The 23,718-nt window shown below is 44.8% G+C and overlaps 1 protein-coding gene across 7 annotated transcripts in view; it reads left to right on the top strand.

Annotated features, from left to right (window-relative positions):
* VSIG10 (V-set and immunoglobulin domain containing 10) overlaps window positions 1–22,359 on the top strand; it is a 74,104-nt gene extending 51,745 nt beyond the window's left edge. Inside the window, exons 5-11 of one of the 7 annotated variants that reach the window (XM_070386110.1) lie at window positions 1,744–2,046; window positions 4,250–4,510; window positions 12,820–13,113; window positions 16,180–16,290; window positions 16,605–16,620; window positions 18,105–18,316; window positions 19,203–22,298. In XM_070386110.1, the coding sequence (XP_070242211.1) occupies window positions 1,744–2,046; window positions 4,250–4,510; window positions 12,820–13,113; window positions 16,180–16,290; window positions 16,605–16,620; window positions 18,105–18,316; window positions 19,203–19,258 (1,253 nt within the window). In that variant the 3' untranslated portion in view covers window positions 19,259–22,298. Of the gene's footprint in view, window positions 1–1,743; window positions 2,047–4,249; window positions 4,511–12,819; window positions 13,114–16,179; window positions 16,291–16,604; window positions 16,621–18,104; window positions 18,317–19,202 lie in introns of all 7 variants that reach the window. The other 6 variants (XM_070386111.1, XM_070386114.1, XM_005888311.3 and 3 more) reach the window with 6 other exon arrangements.
* Window positions 22,360–23,718: the final 1,359 nt, after the last annotated feature.

The following is a 23,718-nucleotide window of genomic DNA, read 5'->3' as shown; positions in this document are numbered from 1 at the left end:
TGGGTCTTCATTGCTGTGCACAGGCTTTCTCTAGTTGTGGGGAGTGGGGATTACTCTTCATTGTGCTTGGGCCTCTCATTGCGGTGGCTTCTCTTGTCGTGGAGCACAGGCTCTAGGCATGCAGGCTTCAGTAGCTGCAGCTTGAGGGCTCAGTAGTTGTGGCACATGGGCTTACTTGCTTCGCAACATGTGGAATCTTCCTGGACCAGGGATCGAACACATGTCCCCTGCATTGGAAGGCAGATTCTTAATCACTGGACCAAAAAGGGAAGTCCTTGCCGGCATATTTTTGTTCAGAATTCTACAGTCATAGATTTATTCATTTGGCCAAGCATTGCCGTTTCTGAACTCTTCTTAAGAGGAAGTCTCTGGCAGTGGTAACACTCTACAGGACTTTAGCATAAATAGGTGATGGATCTCTTCATCAAAGAGGGTGTGGCATCTTAGGCGCATTGGGTAAAAATGGTGGGAGGACAATTCTGGCACTATTTTGAATACTGTATAATGGTAATTCATTTAGTTGTCATGACAACCCCATAAAATGGGTTCTAGCATCCCCCCATTTTACAGATGAGGAAACAGAGGCTTAAGAGAGGTTAAATACTTTGCCAAAAGTCACACAGCTAGTAAGTGTAGTTCAAGATCGGGGCTGGAACCAGTGTTCCTTCTCTTTCAGTGTGACACTGTGTGGGGGGTCCCCAAGACCACCCCCTGGCTCACTGATTCCCTAGGAGAATTCACAGGACAGCCAGGAGCACACTTCCAAGAGTCCTTTCCCAGTGCAGTCACATGGGTCATGCTTAATTCCTCCAGCAACAAGTTGTGACCACACGTGTGAAATATTGTCTGCCAGGGACACTCATCAGAGACACAGTGCCCTAGGTTTTTACTGAGGCTGGTCATGTAGGCATCCTGTGCCCAGCACATACCAAAACTCCAGACTCTCAGAAGGAAAGCAGGTGCTTAGCATAAACCCAGTGAACCCCAGTGAACCCCATTCTTACCAGTTCTGGGAATGGTGGGAACCCCCCTGAAATCCAAGGTCTTAGTCACCAGCCAAGGCCAGCCTTATAGACTGGCTTTTCTAAGGAAAGCATACCCAGGTCTGTTACCTTAACTCTCTTTTTGTCTGTTTGTGGTTCCCTGGCCAGGCAGTAAGAGCACAGAGTCCTAACCACTGGACTGCCAGGGAAGTCCTGCTATGTTAACTCTTTAAAGCACAGATACCTTTTTTGCTCATCAGTGTTTTTGAAAAGGATCAATTTGCATTTTCCCTATTGTATGAGGATTGATCCCCTCTGTAAAGCTCATGTCATTGCTCAGGAGTAAATGAGAGCATGCCTAAGGGCACTTGGCACAACATTTGTCACATAAGTGATATCATGGGCTTCCCAGGTGGCTCACTGATAAATAATCCACCTGCAATAAGGGAGACAGACGTTCAATCCCTGCTTCAGAAAGATGCCCTGGAGAAGGCAATGGCAACCTGCTTCAGTATTCTTGCCTGGGAAATCCCATGGCCAGAGGAGCCTGGCGGGCTACAGTCCATGGAGTTGCAAAGAGCTAGACATGACTTAGCGACTTAACAATAGCATGCCTAAGGGCACTCAGCACAGCATTTGTCACATAGTAAGTAGTATTGTCATCTTCACTGGCTGCTGCTTGATTATTTCTATGTCCCTTAATTCTGATGAGGGGCTCTAGTTAACTCTTCTGCCTTCCCCACTGCCCTGTTGTCTGCAGACGGCCCCTCTCAGGTTGAGGTCAACATCTCCAGCACTGGCAGGCTCCCCAACGGCACCCTCTATGCAGCCAAGGGCTCCCAGGTGGACTTCAGCTGCAGCAGCAGATCCCAGCCTCCGCCTGTGATTGAGTGGTGGTTCCAGGCCCCAGATTCCACCACTGAACTCTTTGGGAACAACCTGACAGCCAGCTGCTTCACGCTGTTACTAATGTCACAGAACTTGCAAGGGAACTACACCTGTTTGGCCAAAAACGTGCTCAGCGGGAGACATCGAAAGGTGACCACCGAGCTCCTGGTCTACTGTGCGTAAGAAATGCGCCCCTCCTCTACTCCACCTTGACCCTTGGTGACCTGTGTGTTTGTGCCTCCCTTTGTGCGCAAAGACTTCCCTGATACACGGGTCCTAACCTGCTTCTCTGGTTCCCTTGATACACGGACACACCCAAACTGCATGTCAGAGAGAATGTTACCTTTTCTGACAGCTCGCTGCTAACTAGGGGTACAGGAGAGTCCCTGTGAGCCACAGAAGGGAATTTATGCCAGGTTTAAAGTATTTTTTTTTTTTTGAGGTGAAACTATATAATGTATAACCATTTTAAGATGTACAACTCAGTGGCATTGAGTCTATTCAGAGTGTTGTGCAACCATCATGTTTATTTCCAAAACATTTTCATCACCCCAGTTTGGAAACCCTGTACCCATTAAGCAGTCACTCCCATACCCTCTTTCCCCAGACCTTAGCAACCACCAACCTACATTCTATATCTATGAACTTGCCTATTCGAGACATTTCATATAAATGGAATCATACACTATGTGACCTTTGGGGACTGGCTTCTTGTGTTTTTGTTTTTTTAATGGAGGTTATTTTTGGGGGGAGGGGCTGCAATGAGAAGGCAATGGCACCCCACTCCAGTACTCTTGCCTGGAAAATCCCATAGATGGAGGAACCTGGCGGGCTGTAGTCCATGGGGTCGCTAAGAGTCCGACACAACTGAGCAACTTCCCTTTCACTTTTCATTTTCATGCGTTGGAGAAGGAAATGGCACCCCACTCCAGTGTTCTTGCCTGGAGAATCCTAGGGACGGGGGAGCCTGGTGGGCTGCCGTCTATGGGGTCGCAGAGTCGGATACGACTGAAGCGACTCAGCAGCAGCAGCAGCAGCAATGCATGGGATGTGGGATCATTAATTCCCCAAACAGGGATGGAACCTTCACCCCCTGCACTGGGAGGACGGCGTCTTAAACACTGGGCCACCAGGGAAATCCCTGGGACTGACTTCTTTCACTTAGCATCATGTTTTCACAGTTCATCCCTGTTGTAGCTTGTGTCAGTACTTGTTTTCATCTATGGCTGAAGAGTATCTATTTTATGGATCTACTACAATTTGTTTATCCATTCATCTGTCCTTACTCACGTTGTCCGTTAACTCAGGCCCTCTAGCGCTGTTAAGAACACGTAGTTCATGAAGCTTTATTTTGCAGGTGAGGAAACAACCAAATACACTCATGCACACATTCAGTGGAGGAAAACCACTGTAGAAACACAGGGTGCACTCATAATCCATGCTAATGAAAGGGAGCATGAGAACAACAAATTAGTAGGCAGGGTAATGACACACTTACTTTATATGTTATTCAGAGCCTTTGTTAAGTCTCAATGCTCTCTATCATAAATGACATTTATTGTGTATAAAGTTATATAAAGTCATTTCCTTGTTGCGGGAAACACAGATGAGTAGAAAGAAGAAAATAATCACATGTACTCTCACCATCGTTTGGATGTATTTCCAATAATTCTTCTTGTAGATGCCGCATATCTACCCATATGAGATCCAAATTTCTATTTATGTATATTATATAAAATATATAAAGTATTTAAAATATCTACATATTATAGAAAATACTTCTATATAAAATATTTATATATTATATAAAATATATAAATATATTATATATACATAATACATAACTATTTTTATGTATAATTATGAATACATGGGTTACATTACAAGTTTGTAATTTGTTAAATTATTATATATATTTTTTAAAAATTGTATTTGCACATAGCAAAAAAAAAAGTGTGTGTTGAGGATAGGGGATGAGTAAGTCTCTCTCTTCCTGTTATGCCCTCCAGGGATCAGCAGTGTCCAGTAGAACTTTCTGTGATGATGGAGATATTCTCTTGTGTGTGGTCTACTTCAGTGGCCATCTCCTACCTGTGATTACTAGGAAATGTGGGTAGTGTGACGGAGGAACTAAATTTGTAATTAATTTAAATCAAATAGCCACATGTGGCTAGTGAGAAATGCAAATCTCTTCAGAGACTTAACACCCAGCAGGAGAAACCCGACTTTTGCCAGGCACTGATTTGTGCTAGGATTTATTTCAAGGTACACTAACTGGAGTTGCTGTTTCTCCGATACCCTCGTTCTGTAATCCTTAGACTCAGCCCAGTGGCTCATTTTAGCCTGTGATTAAGGCCATGTTCTCTGGTATTTTGCAGCTCCCCCTCCGTCAGCCCCCCAGTGCTGGGCAGAGGTGTCACCAGGATTGTTCTCACTGCAGCTCAACTGTCGCTGGGCTGGGGGATACCCAGACCCAGACTTCTTATGGACAGAAGAGCCAGGAGGTGTGGTCGTGGGAACGTCAAAGCTGGGGGTGGAGATGCTGAGCCAGTCCCAGCTGTCGGATGGCAAGAAGTTCAAGTGTGTCGGGAGCCACATAGTGGGGCCGGAGTTGGGAGCCAGCTGTGTGGTACAGATCAGTGAGTCTGCCTTGCCTTGTCCTGGGGTTGGGGTCCTCTTACCTTCCTGTCTTCTGGGACAACCCTTTGAAAGAGGGTCTGGGAAAGAGATCCCAGGGTGTTGGAGTGAATTGAATTCCTTTCATATCTTCCTCCCATTTTCTTTTTTAAAAAAAAAAAATATTATTTATTAACAAAATCAATCATTAATTTAATTTATTGATTAAAATTATTTTTAAAAATGGAAGTATAGTTGACTTACAATATTGTGTTATTTTTGCTGGGTAGCAGAGTGATTCAGTTATACACACACACACATATATACATATACATATTCTTTTTAATATTCTTTTCCAATGTAGTTTATCACAGAATATTTATTTATTTGACTGTGCCAGGTCTTAGCTGTGGCACACAGGATCGTTAATCTTCACTGTGGGCATGTGGGATCTAGTTCTTGACCAGAGATCGACCCTAGGTCCCCTGCATTGGGAGTGTGGAGGCTTAGCCACTGGACCACGAGGGAAGTCCCCATCGCAGGATACTGAATATAGTTCCCTGTGCCAGACAGTAGGACCTTGTTGTTTATCCATTCTATATATACTGGTTTGTATCTGCTAACTCCAAACTCCCACTCCATTCCTTCCCTACGCCCTTCCTTTTGCTTTATGCTTCCTTCATTTCAAACTTTAAAGATGCGTAATGAAACTTCTTGGTTCTAGTCCAAGCTGGTTTTCTCTTGACAAATACTAACTGAGCACATACTACATGCCAGGCATAAGTTTCTAAGTCCTGGAGATGGAGCCGTGAACAAAACAGACAAGGTTCATTTATCTGTTGACAAATGACAAAGGTTCAATTTGTTCATGGAACAAATTATCCCTAAACGTAATGGCTTCAAACAACAATCATTATCTCATGATTTCTATGGGCCAGAAATTCATACAGGGCAAGGTGCTAACACCTTGATTTAGGACTTCAGACTGTCTGAACTGTAAGAAAAAATGTCTGTTGTTTTAAGCCACACAGTTTGTGGTCCTCTGTTCCAGCGGCCTCAGGAGACCAATATAATGAGTAAGCCAGGGCCGACGTATGTTGGGTTGTGTTGGCCCTGGTGAGGTTGTCCTCACAGGTTATGAGAATACTCCTCAGAGGTGCGTGTGGACAGTGGACACGCTGAGAAGTGAGCCCTGCTGTACCAGCAAGTGCTTGTCCTCCTAGGCAAGTGGCATTGGAATGGCTGACCCTTCCCACTAACTGAGCACTGTCCCCAGGTGCCCCTCTGTGTCAGGCACTGTACCTGGCCTTGGGCAACATAAGGGACCAGGACTCACTTTCTGTCCAAGGACAGGGGTTGGCAAACTATGCTCCATGGACCAAATCTGACTGAACTGTTTTGGGGCAATTTTTAAGAAATGAGATATAATTCACATAATGTAAATTTCACTCGTTTTTTTGGGTGGAGGGAGGTCTGCACCATGCAGCTTGTGAGATCTTAGTTCCCCAATCAGGATGAACCTGAATCAGCAGTGAAAGGATGGAGTCCTAACTACTGGACCACTGGGGAATTCCCTAAAATTCACTATTTTAAAGTGTATAATACCCACTCCAGTGTTCTTGCCTAGAGAATCCCAGGGACAGGGGAGCCCGGTGGGCTGCCGTCTATGGGATCACACAGAGTCGGACACGACTGAAGCGACTTAGCAGTAGCAAAGTGTATAATTAAGTGGGCTTTATTTATTTATTTTTTTTAGTATATTCACAGTGTTGTACTACCATCACCATTCTAATCCAGAACATTTCCATCACCCCAAAAGAAACCCTGTACCTACTGGCAGTCAGTCTCTCTAGAAAGACCATGCAAAGATATTTATTTCCCAGTATCTCCACCAACATTGAGTCTTATTAATTTTTTAAAACTTTTCCTGTTTGCTAGTTGGGACATGGCTGATTATTTTAATCTGGGTTTCTTTGATCACTGGTGGGGTTGATAATTTTTATACACTTATTGGCTTCCTATATTTTATTTGTGAGTTATCTGTTCATATCTTGTCCATTCTTTTTTATTGGTTTCTTCATCGTTTCTTATTATGTCACAAGAGTCACTTAATTTCATAGAACTGTCATGCACATTATAGATATTATTCTGGCATATCTTGTTCCTAAACCATATTTGTGACATTTCTGCTAGTGATGAGCAATTTCTGATTTTGAAAGGGTCGCCTCTGTCAGTCCTGTTTTAGGTTTCTGTGCTCAAAAGGTCTTTGTCTCTTACTTGTTAACTTATTATCTGTAATCCTCATCAGTTCAGTTCAGTTCAGTTGCTCAGTTGTGTCCGACTCTTTGCGACCCCGTGAATCGCAGCATGCCAGGCCTCCCTGTCCATCACCAACTCCCGGAGTTCACTCAGACTCACATCCATCGAGTCAGTGATGCCATCCAGCCATCTCATCCTCTGTCGTCCCCTTCTCTTCCTGCCCCCAATCCCTCCCAGCATTAGAGTCTTTTCCAATGAGTCAACTCTTCGCATGAGGTGGCCAAAGTACTGGAGTTTCAGCTTTAGCATCATTCCTTCCAAAGAAATCCCAGGGCTGATCTCCTTCAGAATGGACTGGTTGGATCTCCTTGCAGTCCAAGGAATTCTCAAGAGCCTTCTCCAACACCACAGTTCAAAAGCATCAATTCTTCAGCACTCAGCTTTCTTCACAGTCCATCTCTCACATCTATACATGACCACTGGATAAACCATAGCCTTGACTAGACAGACCTTTGTTGGCAAAGTAATGACTCTGCTTTTCAATATGCTATCTAGGCTGGTCATAACTTTCCTTCCAAGGAGTAAGCATCTTTTAATTTCATGGCTACAGTCACCATCTGCAGTGATTTTGGAGCCCCAAAAACTAAAGTCTGACACTGTTTCTACTGTTTCCCCATCTATGTCCCATGAAGTGATGGGACCAATGCCATGATCTTTGTTTTCTGAATGTTGAGCTTTAAGCCAACTTTTTCACTCTCCACTTTCACTTTCATCAAGAGGCTTTTTAGTTCCTCTTCACTTTCTGCCATAAGGGTGGTGTCATCTGCATATCTGAGGTTATTGATATTTCTCCCGGCAATCTTGATTCCAGCTTGTGCTTTTTCCAGCCCAGTGTTTCTCATGATGTACTCTGCATAGAGGTTAAATAAGCAGGGTGACAATATACAGCCTTGACTAACTCCTTTTCCTGTTTGGAACCAGTCTGTTGTTCCATGTCCAGTTCTAACTGTTGCTTCCTGACCTGCATACAGGTTTCTCAAGAGGCAGGTCAGGGGGTCTGGTATTCCCATCTCTTTCAGAATTTTCCACAGTTTATGGTGATCCACACAGTCAAAGGCTTTGGCATAGTCAATAAAACAGAAATAGATGTTTTTCTGGAACTCTCTTGTTTTTCAATGATGCAGCGGATGTTGGCAATTTGATCTCTGGTTCCTCTGCCTTTTCTAAAACCAGCTTGAACATCTCAAAGTTCAAGGTTCATGTATTGCTGAATCCTGGCTTGGAGAATTTTGAGCATTACTTTACTAGCGTGTGAGATGAGTGCAAATTGGGATGATTTGTAACTTGTAGATGATAACATGTGTAAACTAATTTACCCAGGATCAGCGACCTCTTAAGTGATGGAGCAGCACTAACCCAGACTGGTCTGACGCCAGGGCCCTTGCTTTTATCCAGGTGACCTCTTTCCAGACTTGATCTGGCAAATCTTTTCTTCATGTGGAATTTAGGTACTCAGCATGGTGCCAAGTGGGCTTCCCAGGTGGCTAGTGATAAAGAACCAGCCTGCCAGTGCAGGAGACAGAAGAGATGCGGGTTTGATCCTTGGGTCAGGAAGATCCCCTGGAAGAGGGCATGGCAACCCACTCCAGTATTATTTCGAGGAGAATCCTATGGACAAAGGAGCCTGACAGGCTATATAGTGTTGCAAAGAGTCAGACAAGACTGAAGGCAGACACAATGCATGTATGGTGCCAGGTGCTGTGGAAGAATACAGAGTCCTTCCCTTTAAAAGACTTAAACTTGGAGAGGGAAGTCTGGCACACTTAAACCAGAAAATGGCAATATCACAATACAGCTGATCCTTGAACAGCACAGGTGGGTTTGAACTGCGAGGTTCCACTTACATGTGGATTTTTTTTCCCCAATAAATATAGTACCTATATTTTCATTTTATAGATCTTTAACTCAGTGTGCGGAGAAGGCAATGGCACCCCACTCCAGTACTCTTGCCTAGAAAATCCCATGGACAGAGGAGCCTGGTAGGCTGCAGTCCATGGGGTCGTGAAGAGTCGGACACGACTGAGCAACTTCACTTTCACTTTTCACTTTCATGCATTGGAGAAGGAAATGGCAAGCACTCCAGTGTTCTTGCCTGGAGAATCCCAGGGATGGGGGAGCCTGGTGGGCTGCCGTCTATGGGTCGCACAAGGTCGAACACGACTGAAGTGACTTAGCAGCAGCAACTCAGTGTGGGAGAAGTTTGTGTCTGATTAGAAAGCATAAGATGTGGAATCAAAAGAACTAGGGTTTGAGTCCTGATGCTATCCAAAACTGTTTCAGCTTCCTGTCCTTGGGTGAGTCATTTTCTTTGTGTTTGAGGCAGAGATAGCAGGACATGGATTTTAGATTCCACACAGACTGGCCCCCCCAACCCCCATGTTGTTCTAGGGCCAACTGCAATAGAGACAGTAATGTTTTATTGAGTGCAGACCCTGTGCAGGTGCCGAGTATTTTGCACACAGCATCTTGTTCAGTCCTCAATCAGCTGGTGAGCTGAGCCCTTGCAGTATTATCCCCCAGAATCAGTTTCCCGGAGTTGCAGTACCACAAACTTGGTGGTGGCTTAAAACAACAGCTGTTTATCCTCTCTCAGTTTTGGAAGCTAGAAGTTTGAAATCAAGGTGTTGGCAGGGCCATGCTCCCATCAAAGCCTTTGTGGCAGAATCCTTCATGGCCTCTTCCACTTCCTGATGGCTCTGTGTGTTCCTGCGGCTCCATCACTCTGGTGCCTGCGTCTGTCTTCATGTGGCCTTCCTTTCTGTGGGTGTGTCTCCCTATGCCTTCCCCTCTTCATTTTTCTTTTTTGGTACATGGCACATGTGATCTTAGTTGCCTTACCAGGGATCTAACCTGCACCCCTGCAGTGAAAGCATGGAGTCTTTAACAACTGGAGTGCCAGGGAAGTCCCTCTCCTCTTCTTACAAGATACCAGTCCTTGGATTTTGGGTCACCCTCAATCCAGGATGATTTCATCTTGAGATCCTTAACTAGTTACCTCTGCAAAGACTCCATTTCTGAGTAAGACCACATACTGGGCTTCTAGATGAACACAAATTTTGGGAGGACGCTCCATTTTACAGAAGGTGAAATACTTGCCCAGACTCATGCAGCTAGAAAGCAGTAGACACACTCAGGGTGGTACATAACGGGAAATGCCCAAAGTGTGTTGTGGACCGTAAGTCCCAGGAAGTGAATAAATGATGGACTGATGCTGAAAGAGGTTGAAATTGGCAGAGGCAGCTGGCGAGTTTTGTTATTTTGCCTTTACCCTCTCATTTTATTTGCAGATCTTGCCTAAGTCATTATTCCTATGGCCCCTGAGACTTGACCTGTAATCTGAATCTAAATATGTGCTCAGGGCTAAGAAATGTGTCTGGAAAAGGGAGCTGACCAGAAGTTTTCCCAATTCCAGGAGCACGGGAAATAGCCAGGACCCTTCTCAACTCTGATGCCATCCAGTTCTCCCCGCCTCACTCATGGGCACTCGACCCTGGATGTGCATGCTGGTCACCTGAGGGGCTGGTCAAAAATGCAGATTCTGACTCTCTGGGTCTGGGTGGATCCAAGACTGAATTTCTAACTGGCTCCCAGGAAGTGCTGATCCTGCTGGTCTGAGGACCACACCTTGCGTAGCAATGCCTTCGGGGTTGAGGGGCTCTGGATTATTCCACACAGAAGGACTAGAGCATCACTGAAGGGCAATCCTAACATCCACCCAGGGATGCAGGGCAGCATAGCCCCCAAGCTGATGAAAAGCAGTGCTCTCAGGGATTCCTGCTGCCCAGATCTCTCTTTATTTTTCTCTTCCTTTCTTTTTTTTTTTTGGGGGGGGGGCGGTGCTCTGCTGCATGGCTTGCAGTATATTAGTTCTCCAACCAGGGATTGAATCTGGGCCACAGCAGTGAAAGCGCTGACTCCTAAGCACTAAACTACCAGAGAACTCCCCAGATCCCTCTTTATATGGCGTGTTCTGTTCAGTTCAGTCACTCAGTCATGTCAGACTCTTTGAGACCCCATTGACTGAAGCACGCTAGGCTTTCCTGTCCTTTACCATATTATATGGCATGTAGGCCCCCTAAAACTGAAGAAACCAACTCAACTCATGACAAGCTGCAGTGTTATGGAACCCCAGGTGTGAGGGCTCTAGCATGCTGTCCATCTCCTGCAGATCTGTGAGGCTCCGCAGCACCAACCCCACCCTTGCCCCACCCTTGCATGCAGCATCGTCTTAAGCGAAACTCTGAATTTCTAACCGAGCTGGCTGGTGACATAGCTTTTTGAGGGGTGAATGCTGTGTTTGGTGAAAGTACGTATCTTTGGGTTGCAGGGGAGGTGCACTGGGGGACTGTTTGTTTTGCCTTTAGTAAAGGAAGAAGGGGCCATTTCTCAAACTTTGGCTTGGGACCCTGAAATACAAACATACTGATGAGGCTTGTCACTGCTGCCGGCTTTGTGACCCCAAAGGAAATTCTGGTTAACCACAAGCAGGGAAGGAGCAATTTAGCAACAACATGGGGGGAATCTGATAGTTGATTCAAGAAGGGGTGTTCACAGGTGATTTTTCTGAGCAAAACCAGGTTTGGGCGATTCTCCTCTGCTGACCCGACCTAGAGAGAGGTTGTTCCACCCCCAGCCCCCTCCCCCTTCCCCCTTCCTTCTTCCCTGGACACCAGCAGTGAAACCCTAGATTTCTCTCTTGGAACAACTGCCAAGGGAAGCGTGTAGTTTCACTTTCCTGGGCAGGAACCCAACATGCTGCTCTGTATTCCTCAGCTGCTGAAAATATGGATTTAATAAGTCCTCCCAAGATGAATTCACTACCCTTCCCAAGAGGATATGCATTAGGGGGAAAGGCTTCCCATGTGAAGGCTACAGACTGATCCTCATAGTAGATCTCATGGCTCCCCGTCACCCCCTTAAATCAGACCCCAAGGCCACAGGGATGCACAGTCTTGAGTTTTCTAGGACAGACCTATGGTAGACAGAAGAATAGCCTCCCAAGGATATCCACATCCTAATCCCCAGAGCCTGTGAATTTGTTTGCTTACATGGTAAAGGGACTTTGCATCTGTGATCAAGGATATTGAGATGGGGAGATTGTCCAGGATTCTCTGGTTGGGCCCATTGTGATCCCGAGGTTCCTCATAAGAGGGAGGCAGGAGGGTCAGTGTGGTAGTGATTTGTTATGACAGATGCGAGCAGAAGGAGTAATTCAAGGAAGGGGCCATGAGCCAAACAATGCAGGTGGCTTCTTTCTAGAAGCTGAGAAAAAAGGAAATGGATTCTCTCCTTGAGCCTCCGGAAGGAACCAGCTCTGCCAACACCTTGACTTTAGTTCTGTGAGATTAGTTCAGATGCCTGGCCTCCAGAACTATAAAACTAAGAGGATTAATTTGTATTGTTTTAAGCTGTTTGTGCAATTTGTTACAGCAACAACAGGAAACTAATTCAGGTGCCCTCCTGTCCCCTGAAACACCCTTGTCAGGGTGTGTGCCCGTATTTTATCTGATCAGTGTGGTTATTACACACAGAAGCCTAGTACATAGGAAGTAAGGAGAAGTGGATCACAAAAGCCTGACTTCTTGGGTTCCATTCTTACACAGACCAGTTCATCCTGGTTTGCCTAGGATTTCACAAGCCTTGAAAGCCCCAGGTGCTGGGAATCCCCTCAGTCTTGGGCAACCCAGGACAGGTGGTCCCCCTAAATTTTAGTTGCTCACTTCCTTAGTTGTGTGACTTTAAGTTACTTGACTTTCTGTGTTCCTCAGTTTCCCCATCTGCAAAATGGGAATAACAAGATTATTGTTGAGAACTAGTTGGGTTAATACATAGGGTGCCTAGCCCATGGTAAATGCTCAACAAATATTATCTTTTATTATTATACGAGACCAGGTGTGGTACAGATATTCCTGGAGTTTCTTTGTTCCAAAACAAGTAACATTCTTGAACTTCTCAGGTCACCGCTTGAATCTCCTTAAATGTTTCTCTTTCTTTACTTTCTCCTGATGGCCAGGGAGCCCCTCCCTTCTCTCTGAGCCCATGAAGACTTGCTTCGTGGGGGGCAGTGTGACGCTTACCTGCCAGGTGTCTGGAGCCTACCCCCCTGCCAAGATCATGTGGCTGAGGAACCTCACCCAGCCCAAGGTGGTCATCCAGCCCAGCGGCCACCACCTCATCACCCAGAGTGGCCAGAGCTCCACCCTCACTATCCGCAACTGCTCCCAGGACCTGGATGAGGGCTACTACGTCTGCCGGGCTGAGAATGCTGTGGGGGTGAGGGAGGTGGACATCTGGCTGAGCGTGAAAGGTGAGTGATGGAAGTGACCCTGGAGGAGTAGAGCTTCAGAGGACCAGCATGGGGACAGCTTGTTGCTTCCCTCTACTTGTGTCACTGCCATCAGGGAGGAGGCATATCTGCTTACCTGTGGCTTGACAAGAGGGATGGGGAAATTACTGTCCAGTCCTAAATCTCTATTGTATCAAGATAAAAACTTTATTTCCTCTCAACCCAGGGATCAAACCCGGGTCTTCTGTACTGCAGGTAGATTCTTTACCACCTGAGCCACCAGGGAAGGTACAAAAGTTATTTAATATCAGTTACATCCTAAAGAAAAAAAATGTATATATATATATAAAAACATATATATTCAAATACATGTCTAAAATAAAAGATATAATGATATTTTTATATATTGTAAGCTGTGAAACATAACAGCAAAATGAACACCTAAGAAACTACCATCCCACTTAAGATATAGAACAGTAACCAGCACTGCTGAAGTTACCTGTAGGTAGTGTGGCAGATTTAGAAAACAATAGCAGCAAAGCTAAAAAAACATGCTGCTCACTTAAATTTGCACTTTAGAAAAACAAAGAATTTTTTTTTTAGTGTTATGTCCCAAATATTGCATCGGACATAACTTTTTAATATTTAAAAGTTTTATTTTTTATTTGGCTGCACTGGGTCTTAGTTGTAGCATGTGAGATAGTTTCCTGACCAGGGTTTGAACCCAGGCCCCCTGCATCGGGAGCTTGGAGGCTTAGCCACTGTCCCACCAGGGAAATCCTGGGACATACTTATTCAAAAAAAATTATTGTTTATCTGAAATCCAAATTTAAGTGGGCATACTGTATTCTATCTGGCAACCCTACCTGTAGGCCTGTTTTCAGTCTCATCCTGAGCCTTCTGAAAAAGGTAACTCCTGAGTTTCATGTTTTATTTAAGAAAAATTTTGCTGCATATGTACACATTTTTTTTTCACATTTCTTGATAATATATTGTTTAGTTTTTGTTTTAGAGTTTTGAAAAAAATGTGTTATTATACAAATGTAGTCTTTTTGTAACTTGCTGTTTTTACTCCACATTTTGTTTTCCGGGATTTATTCATGCTGACATTTGTAATTATATTTTATGCCTCTTCCTGGCTTCTTAATTTTCCACTGTAGCACTATTCCACAACTAAACTGTTGATTTTCCTGCTGATGGACATTTGTGTTGTTCTGATTTTTTGTTATTGTGATGAACAGTCTTGCTGTGAAAATCTTTTACCCAGCCCCCTGTGCACATATACCCAGGTCCCCAGGCAAATATGTCTCCAGCATATCTGTACCAAGAAGTAGAAATGAAGGGTTATGGGTTATGTGCATTTTTATCTTTATGAGGTAATATCAAATTATTTTCCAAAGTGGTTATACTAATTTCCATTTGCAATGGCAGTTGTCCCAGATTTTCAACCACAGATTTTGTGATTTTTGTCCATCAAGTAAGTGCAAAATGAAATCTCACTGTGGTTCTAATTTGAATTTCTTTGATTACTAAGAAGGCTGAACATTATTTCATATGTTTATTTGCTATTTAGTTTTCTTCTATGAAATATATAATTGTGCTTTTTAAAAAATAGTTTATTTAAAAATTAAAAAAAATTTTTTTCTTTTGGTCACATCATGTGGCTTTCTAGATCTTCCCCAACCAGGGACTGAACTCAGGTCTGGAATCCTAACCACTGGGCTACCAAGGAACTCCCCATAATTGTCTCTTTTGATGTTTTCCTCTTTATTATAGATATATAGGAGTTCTTCAGAAATTCCACACACTAATTCCTTGTTTTACATGTTACAAATATCTTTCAGTTAGTCCTTCTTGCTTTATTTATGGTATCCTTTGATTTGCAGAGGTTCTTTAATGTGGTTGATTTTATGAATATTTTCTTGTATCACTAGCATTTCTGTGTCTTAAGAAATCCTTATCTATCCTATGGTCATGAAGGCATTCTTTTATATTGTCTTCTTAATGTTTTATTGCTTGCCTTTCACAGTTAACTCTGTAGTCCATCTACAGTTGACTTTGGTGAATGGAGGAAGTAGACATCAAGTTTCCTCCACCCCCAGTTTGGATAACCATTTGGTCTAATATGACTTCCTAAAGAGTTCCTTTTTTACTCACTAGTCTGTCCTATATCAAGTTTCCTTTTGTTCATAGACCTGTTCTTATTGAACCCATGCCCTGTAGAGTAGAAGCCCAATGTCTTAACCACTAGACCACCAGAAAAGTCCCTTCCTATTCTGTTCTGTTGATCATGTCATTGCGGCACTAGTAATTCACAGTCCTAATTATTGTAGCCTTAACAGCAGTCTTGATGTATGAAGACAGAGATTTTAACTTTCCAATGTTCTTTTGTATCACATGCTTCATTTGATTCCCACAAACTGTATGAAGTAGGAAAATGAGATATTTGTCTTGCTTTACAGAGAAGTCAATGGCACCCCACTCCAGTCCTCTTGCCTGGAAAATCCCCTAGGCGGAGGAGCCTGGTAGGCTGCAGTCCATGGGGTTGCTAAGAGTCGGACACGACTGAACGACTTCACTTTCACTTTTCACTTTCATGCATTGGAGAAGGAAATGGCAACCTACTCCAGTGTTCTTGCCTGGAGAATCCCAGGGACGGGGGAGCCTGGTGGGCTGCCGTCTATGGGGTTGCACAGAGTCAGACACGACTGAAGCAACTTAGCAGCAGCAGCACAGAGAGGTCATGAGGCTTCCCTGTAGCTCAAACGGTAAAGAATCTGCCTGTGAAGCAGGAGACCAAGGTTCGGTCCCTGGGTTGGGAAGTTCCTCTGGAGAAGGCAATGGCAGTCCACTCCAGGATTCTTGCCTGGAGAATTCCTTGGACAGAGAAGCCTGGTGGGCTACAATCCATGGGGTTGCAAAGAGTCCAACACAACTGAGTGACTAACACAGTCCACAGAGAGGTCATATGCCTCACCCAAGGTCACAAAACCAAGATAAGAGCAGGATCCAGGCAGGGGAGGAGAGGTGTTGTGCTCCTAGCTGTGTGTATCACGTGGATAAGTGAAGGGTGTGGTGTGTCTGCAGAACCTCTAAACATCGGGGGAATCGTGGCCACCGTCGTGAGCCTGCTTCTGCTGGGACTGGCCATTATCACCGGGCTCCTGTTGTATTACAGCCCTGTGTTCTGCTGGAAAGGTAAGAGCTTCCCGGAATGGTAAGGACTTCCTGGGCCCCTTTGTTTCTCTTGCAGGCTTCCTGAGAGGGTGTGGGTGGGGGAAGATGGTCCCTGTTATGCTCCCCCCTGAAGCTCCATTCTGTAGGCTTCCAAACTGGGTCCAGATTTGCAATAATGAAGCACCCAAGTACCCTTCCTGAGCACCCTGTCATCTCTCGTTTTGGGTCAGTTTTCTCATTGCCCATCGTTTTGTAACTGTTAGCTGGCTTAGAAACTTCTGTGAGGCCGAAGTAGATCTTATTGGATATTAATGTTTTTTCCTTTCTCCTTTCAGTAGGAAGCACTTTCAGGTGAGTGTCCCCTAGACTCAAATCAGAAACCAATTTCCATAATCTGTTTTCACTGATGTTTTGTTTATAACATTTCATAAGAGCAGTAGTAATCACTACCACTGGGCACCCACCAGGGGCCAGACCCGGGGCTGGGGCTTCCTCAGGCGTTATTAGAGACCCCATCATACACTCCTCAGGGTGCTGCTGGCATCGCCGTCTTCCAGATACGGTGAGGGAGGCTCACTGAAGCGAAGCAGTTTCTGCAGGCTCATCTAGGAAGTGATGGTCATACCTGCAGTCAGACCCAGGTCTGATTGACTGCAAAGTCTGTGCTCCTTTTTCAATGCCAGACCTCAGGGCGAGGCACGTTGCTGGTTTGTTGTTGAGGCATAAAGACAGCATGAATGTGTTGAGCTCAGTCATTCATGTATTTATCTAATTTTCTGGAAAGAGCTAAAAGGAAGAATAAGTCATAGTCTTACAGCGTGCTTTGGAAAACTAGTCTGCGTATGCCCAGAAGCCCCTCCCAAAAGGAGGGAACCTTAGTAGGAGAGAAACAACTAAGTGGAACTTGACTTCCCAGGAGAGCCTGCGCGAGGAGCTCTTCTCTTCGCTTCTCTTATCCGCTTATAATTTGGGGTATTACTGTTCTGGGACAAATAATGAGATTTCATTGTTCTGGCACCGTCTTTCATGGGAGAGTGTTACCTGTACTGCCCCATTTTTGAGGGTCATTTTGGCATGAGTCTGTCCTTCCCAGGCTTATTTCTCACAAGAGGGAGCAGCTTGGCATAATGGGAAAAGGCTTTGGAATAAGTGGACCTGGGTTCACATGGCTGCTCTGCCCTTCAAGCCTGAGGCTCCTGGAAAAGCCCTGACCCTCTCTGAGCCTTTGTTTCCTCAACTGTTTCTCAGAGGCAGGATGTGAGGATTAAATGAGAATGTCATGCTCACAGGATTGTGACTGGCCCATGAAATGTACAGTCTGGCTGGGGAGGCAGAACTAGCAATCATCTAGAGGACAATTAAGTGCCAAACCGCTGGCTGTGGATGCCAAACTCAGTCACAGCTCAAGGCTGCAGGGCGAGGGAGAGGACTTTACTAGGGCTTTGAATAATGAAAAGGAAGAGAAATTTCAGTAAGTAGAGGAGAAATAAGGGCATTTCAGGAAAGGAACAGAGCATCTCTGTGCGTGCTGCAAGGGGAACTGAAATGGTGAGAGCTTGGGACCCTGAGGTCACCTGCCAGACGAACAGTGGGGAGAGGGGACGGGGGATGATGAAATTCACCCAGCACACAGTGTGATTATCTAGACAGTCTGTGGCAGCACCTCTTTGAAAGGTCATCATCTCCATCTCACAACTCAACCACGTTGAGTCCATGAGGAATTGTCCATGTTACCAAAGGGGCTGCAGAGAACCGAGTGTTCCCTATTCAAGTGAGGGCTGAAGTTGGAGAAAACAGGGTATCTTCTTGATCATTTCTTCCCTTTTGGAAATTAGGAGGCAAGACATGGGTGATGTCATGGTTTTGGTGGATTCGGAAGAGGAAGAGATGGAGGAGGAGGAAGATGCTGCAGAAGAGGAAGAGGAGGAAGCTAGTGAGAGGGAGGAGTCGCCAATAGAAATAACCAAGTATGGCCACATTCACAGAGTGACCGCGCTGGTGAACGGGAATGTGGACCAGATGGGCAACGGACTGCAGGCTCTGCAGGGTAAGCTCTTTGCCCTTTAAAGCACTCTGCAAGGTCGTGGTGGGCTTCCCAGGAAGAAGTCTCCAAGGGTCTGCTTTTTAAGGGCTGGGAAAGACAGTTAAAGTTTAATCTAGAATCTAAGAATCTCCCATTAACTACCAACATAACAATTAAACTGACAAATACCTACTGCGGGCCAGCTCTGGGAAAGACACAGATTGGTACTGTCAGGCACCAGAAAATCAAGACCAATGGTGATGGGCTTTACAAAAGCAGTTAGCATGAACAGACTGAAATATGAAGGGAAAATGAAAATAGAAGGAAGACTTAACCAACCCTTTGCAAGGGTAGTAGAGTTGTGGCACAAAGGAACGATTACTTGCCTGATGAATGATACTTTTACAATTTACAGGACCTCAGGAGAAAGATGAGAGCCCAGAGGGATGCATTGGTTGGGAGACATTTTATGAAAGATGTGGGCTATGAGGCATGTCTTTCAGGACAGTTAAGTTTGAGCAAGCAGAAAGCAGAGGGTGGTCCAGGTGAGGGGAATGTCAGGAGCCAAGAAATGTGGACAGTGTCAAGCAGGTCAGTGGATTCTGAGTAGAAAGAATGGGTAAAAGGCAGGGAAACCCACCCTGCTCCAACTGCACATTCATGAAACTCACCAGTAAAGGACTGGAAATCAAGGCGACTGAAAACTGATGGGAAGGACTTCCCTGGTGATCCAGTGGTTAAGACTTCCATTGAAAGGGGCACAGGTTCAATCCCTGGTCAGGGAACTAAGACCCTACAAGCAAGCCTTAGCAGCCCCTAACTTCCTAAAAAAGAAAACTGAAGGGGGAAATGGAGTCATCTCTACTGAGAGCACCACTCAAGAGTTGGGTCTACTTTTCCCCCCGTACAGATGACAGCAGTGAGCAGCAGAGTGACATCATTCAAGAAGAAGACAGGCCAGTGTGAAGAATACAACTGTCCTTTGATATCCTGTCTTAAAAGCTTGGAAAGCTATGTTCAAGATGAGTTTCATATTCTGCTTTACTTGACTTGCACCCCTGCCTGAGGGCTGCAATGGGTTTGGAGGTTCTCAGCAAAATAGGAAAACACACATACATCTTTCCTACCCCCCCTTTTTTTTTCCTAAATTGGTTTGATTTACTGTAACTTTTCTCAACAATGGTGAAAAGCTTTGGGAATGGGTAGTGTGTGGGGGGAAAGCTACATTTGGGCTTTCTCCAGGTTGACTGATGCTGAGATGGGGGAGCAGGAGTAGGGGGAGGCAGTAGGCCTCACTGTCCTTTGTCACTATTAAAGGTCTGTAACTAGCCCGTGCCGGTACACAAAGGAACAGTGTGGGCTGATAAGGACATTTCCTTTCTCACTGCCTAGGTGAGCTGAAGAACCAGGTGAACATCAGCTCTCTGAAAAGGTGAAGAGGTGCCAGTTACTGCTGTTAATCAGAGGGAGGCAGTTTGCTTTGGGTTTTGAGTTGGAAACACCCAGGCTTCAATCTGGACCTGGCTCCTTGCCTGTTTCATGGGCTTGGGCTTTACCTTTCCCCTGAGCCTCAATTTCCTCATCTGTGAAATGGGTGAAATCACACTTACTTTACAGGGTTATGGTGGGGACTGAGGTCCTGCAGGATGTGAAAGTGCCTAGCAGATGCTCCTTCTCCTTTGCCTTCTCTAGTGAAAGGGAAAAAGATGTCCTCGGTTCAGTTACAAACTGCTACCTGGGCCTTTCATTCTCTGTAGAATGGTTCCAGACCAGGGCATCATCAGAGCTCTCCTGCGGATTTTTGGTCTCCTGGAGATGAAATTCTTTTCAAAAGAGATGGGGCCAATAAGAGGAAGTGCCTTTCACCAGAACCTCACGTATGTCAGAGCTTCATATTTATAGACAAGCCTCTTAGGTGATGCACTATTAATTTTGACTTTCTCACCCTTCCTTTCTCCTGTGGCTTTGAAAAAGGCAGGAGGAATGTTTTGTAACATAGTAGACCTGTGGCCTCGGTTTCTTTATCTCAGAAATGGGATTAGGAAAATGTATTTCCTTCCTAAGGATGTTATGAGGATACGCTGCTCAATAATGCTAAATTCTGAATGAAAATAACATGTGATGAGTTGAAGCTGCTATTGTTTCCAGTAGATCCCTGTATAGAGTTTTCTTTTCTTTTCTTTCTGATTTCATCCTAATCTCTTAAATGTCAGGGACCTTCTAAGGGTATAAAATATGTGTGCTAAACTTGAAAATCTGACTTGAATTTGCACTCTTTAATACTGCATATTCTGCTCTAACAGGCAAGACTTAAAGGAGAACTTCCCTCTCCAATAACAGGGCCTGGGACTTCTAAGATGAGAAGCTGGTTATCTGCAGGGTTACCCTGCCGGTGTGGTTGGGGCAGGTCAGTTTTCTTGGATGAAGGAACAAAACTGAGGAAGTCACCAGAAGTGAGAGCCCTGTCCTCAGCTCAGAACACTGGGGAAGTCAGAGGCTGGTTGCAGGGTCCACCCCTCAGGAATACCTGTGGCCTTGTTCTCTTGATGGGCTGGATCTTTTGCTGCATGGAATCTCATGTACTTAACCACTCTCACCAGTCTAAGTGTCATTTCAGAATGGGATACTTAAGACAGGCTGTGTTTAAAGTCATTGAACACTGAGCTAGTCTTTGATGAATCCATTTCTGGATCTGACAGTCCACTGTGCAGAGGCAACCATATTTTAAAAAGGAAAAAGCAGAGAAACTGTAGGCAGGGGGAAAAAGAATTCCCTACCTGGAAGGCACACAATGATTTGCAATATGACGGAAATGCTCCCCGTGACTTCCTCTTCTCTTGCATGCACACCTGATGATAGGAAATCTTCAAGAAAGGATTTTCCCCTTGCAAATGGGAGCTTCGAGGTCTTGGTGCCAAACATGATAAACCCTTGTCCAGCTGAGCTGTGACTGCTGTCACGTATATCTGAGCCCTGTGTGCACGGATAATATTGTTGGGTCAGTTAAGAGCTGAAGTACTGGGGGCGGGGGGCAGTGTCTTCAAGCTTTAAGGATTTTTAAAGAATTAGGGCTTTTTGTTTGTTCTTCAAGATGACCCATCCCCAACTCCACTAGCACGTCGTCGACAGTGGTTTGTAGACTTTCTGTGGCAAAGTCCAACTCATTACATTGTGCTTTAAAAAAAAAAAAAAAAACTTAGCTGAATGAATTGTGAACTGGAGACCAGGAGATATAATTCTCAGAACTTAGAAGATAAATACTTCCGGGCCATTGCAACTGACATTCCTTTTCCACAAAACCTGGTGGACCTTGGGGAGGGGGGTCCCATAATCCTGTGGCTTTGATATCTGTTCCCATTCTCACAAGCACATACCTATTACTATTACTGCAGCAGGAAAGCCCATGATGGAAAATCTCCCTAACCTAGGCACTGAAACCTGGAAAATCATCTTTATTGGGTAAAATTTATTATGATGCAACATGTGCCAACTGGTATTTCTCACCATGGTCCTGGCCAGGAACTGATGCAAAAAGAAACAGCTCTCTCTGCACTACTTGCATTTTAATATTTGGTATGGAGGTGGGGGGTTGGGAGAAATTCATCCTGATGTTAGAACATGGATTTGTTTTTTTAAGATAATAGAATAAAGTTATTTTTAAATAAATGCTTTAGTGATCTTCATTTAGGCCTGATTAGTAAACTAAAAAATTTGGGGAAATGGGATTGCCATCCACAATTTTTTTTTTTTTTTAACTAGCTTTCCCAACACTGGTAACAATATTGTTCTTGCTGCCATTTTATTATTTTCTATGACTTGTAGATGCTACCTACTCTCTCATCTCTCCATTGTATTTGCATATCCTCAAATACATATTTCTTTTTGGTCAGATTGCCTGTTTTCTAACGTTAAAGGGTTAGGGTAGGAATCATCATAGAGCAGTAGATTGATGGACTGTCTGGAAAGACAGTTTCTGCAAGCTGTTGGGTCACTGCAGTGGCTGGTGGTTTTGGAGTTTCTCACTGGGCTCAGCTAATAGTAGTCCCCATACTTCTGCTTCATTGACTATGCTAAAGCCTTTGACTGAATGATAACAGACTGTGGAAAATTCTGAAAGAGATGGAAATACCAGACCACCTTACCTGCCTTCTGAGAAACCTGTATGCAGGTCAAGAAGCAACAGTTAGAACTGAAGATGGACCAATGGACTGGCTCAAAATTGGGAAAGGAGTACATCAAGGCTGTATATTGTCACTCTGCTAATTTTAACTTATAGGCAGAGTACATCATGCGAAATGCCAGGCTGGATGAAACTCAAGCTGGAATCAAGATTGCTGGGAGACACATCAATAACCTCAGATATGCAGATGACACCACACTAATGGCAGAAAGTGAAGAGGAACTGAAGAGCCTCTTGATGAAGATGAAACAGGAGAATGAAAAAGCTGGCTTAAAACTCAGCATTCAAAATGCTAAGTTCATGGCATCATCCCATCGCCTCACGGCAAATAGATGGGGAGAAAAATGGAAACTGTGAGAGATTTTATTTTCTTGGGCTCCAAAATCACTAAAGATGGTGACTGCAGCCATGAAATTAAGACACTTGCTCCTTGGAAGGAAAGCTATGACAAACTTAGTGTATTAAAAAGCGGAGACATCACTTTGCCAACAAAGGTTTGTCTAGTCAAGGCTATGGTTTTTCCAGTGGTCATGTATGTTGTTGGAGAAGATTCTTGAGATTCCCTTGGACTGCAAGGAGATCCAACCAGTCTATTCCGAAGGAGATCAGCCCTGGAATTTCTTTGGAAGGAATGATGCTAAAGCTGAAACTCCAGTACTTTGGCCACCTCATGCGAAGAGTTGACTCATTGGAAAAGACTCTGATGCTGGGAGGGATTGGGGGCAGGAGGAGAAGGGGACGACAGAGGATGAGATGGCTGGATGGCATCATTGACTCGATGGACGTGAGTCTGAGTGATCTCCAGGAGTTGGTGATGGACAGGGAAGCCTGGCGTGCTGCAATTCATGGGGTTGCAAAGAGTCAGACAAGACTGAATGACTGAACAGAAACAGTAACAAAGTCTCACCTCAACTCCCACTTGAGGAGGCCCAGCTCCACTCCCTATCCCTGTTAGAGGCTTTTTTCTTGGGTCATTGTCTCTCCTGTGTTTCTCTACTTCACTCCAAGCTTCCTAAACTCTAATCAAAGCTGTCCCATTTTCAAGTCCCTTACCTTCTAACCAAACCCATGTTTCCCAGGTTGTTTTAAATCCAGTCTCTCCATGTGCTGGGGCTTCCCTTATGGCTCAGCTAGTAAAGAATCCGCCTGCAATGCGGGAGACCAGGGTTCTCTCCCTGGGTTGGGAAGATCCCCTGGAGACGGGAAAGGCTACCCACTCCAGTATTCTGGCCTGGAGAATTCCATG

Source organism: Bos mutus, chromosome 17 (assembly GCF_027580195.1).
Source record: "Bos mutus isolate GX-2022 chromosome 17, NWIPB_WYAK_1.1, whole genome shotgun sequence".
NCBI lineage: Eukaryota > Metazoa > Chordata > Mammalia > Artiodactyla > Bovidae > Bos > Bos mutus.
The sequence above is the reverse complement of the archived record's forward strand: the minus strand, read 5'-3'. Positions and strand labels throughout refer to the sequence as shown.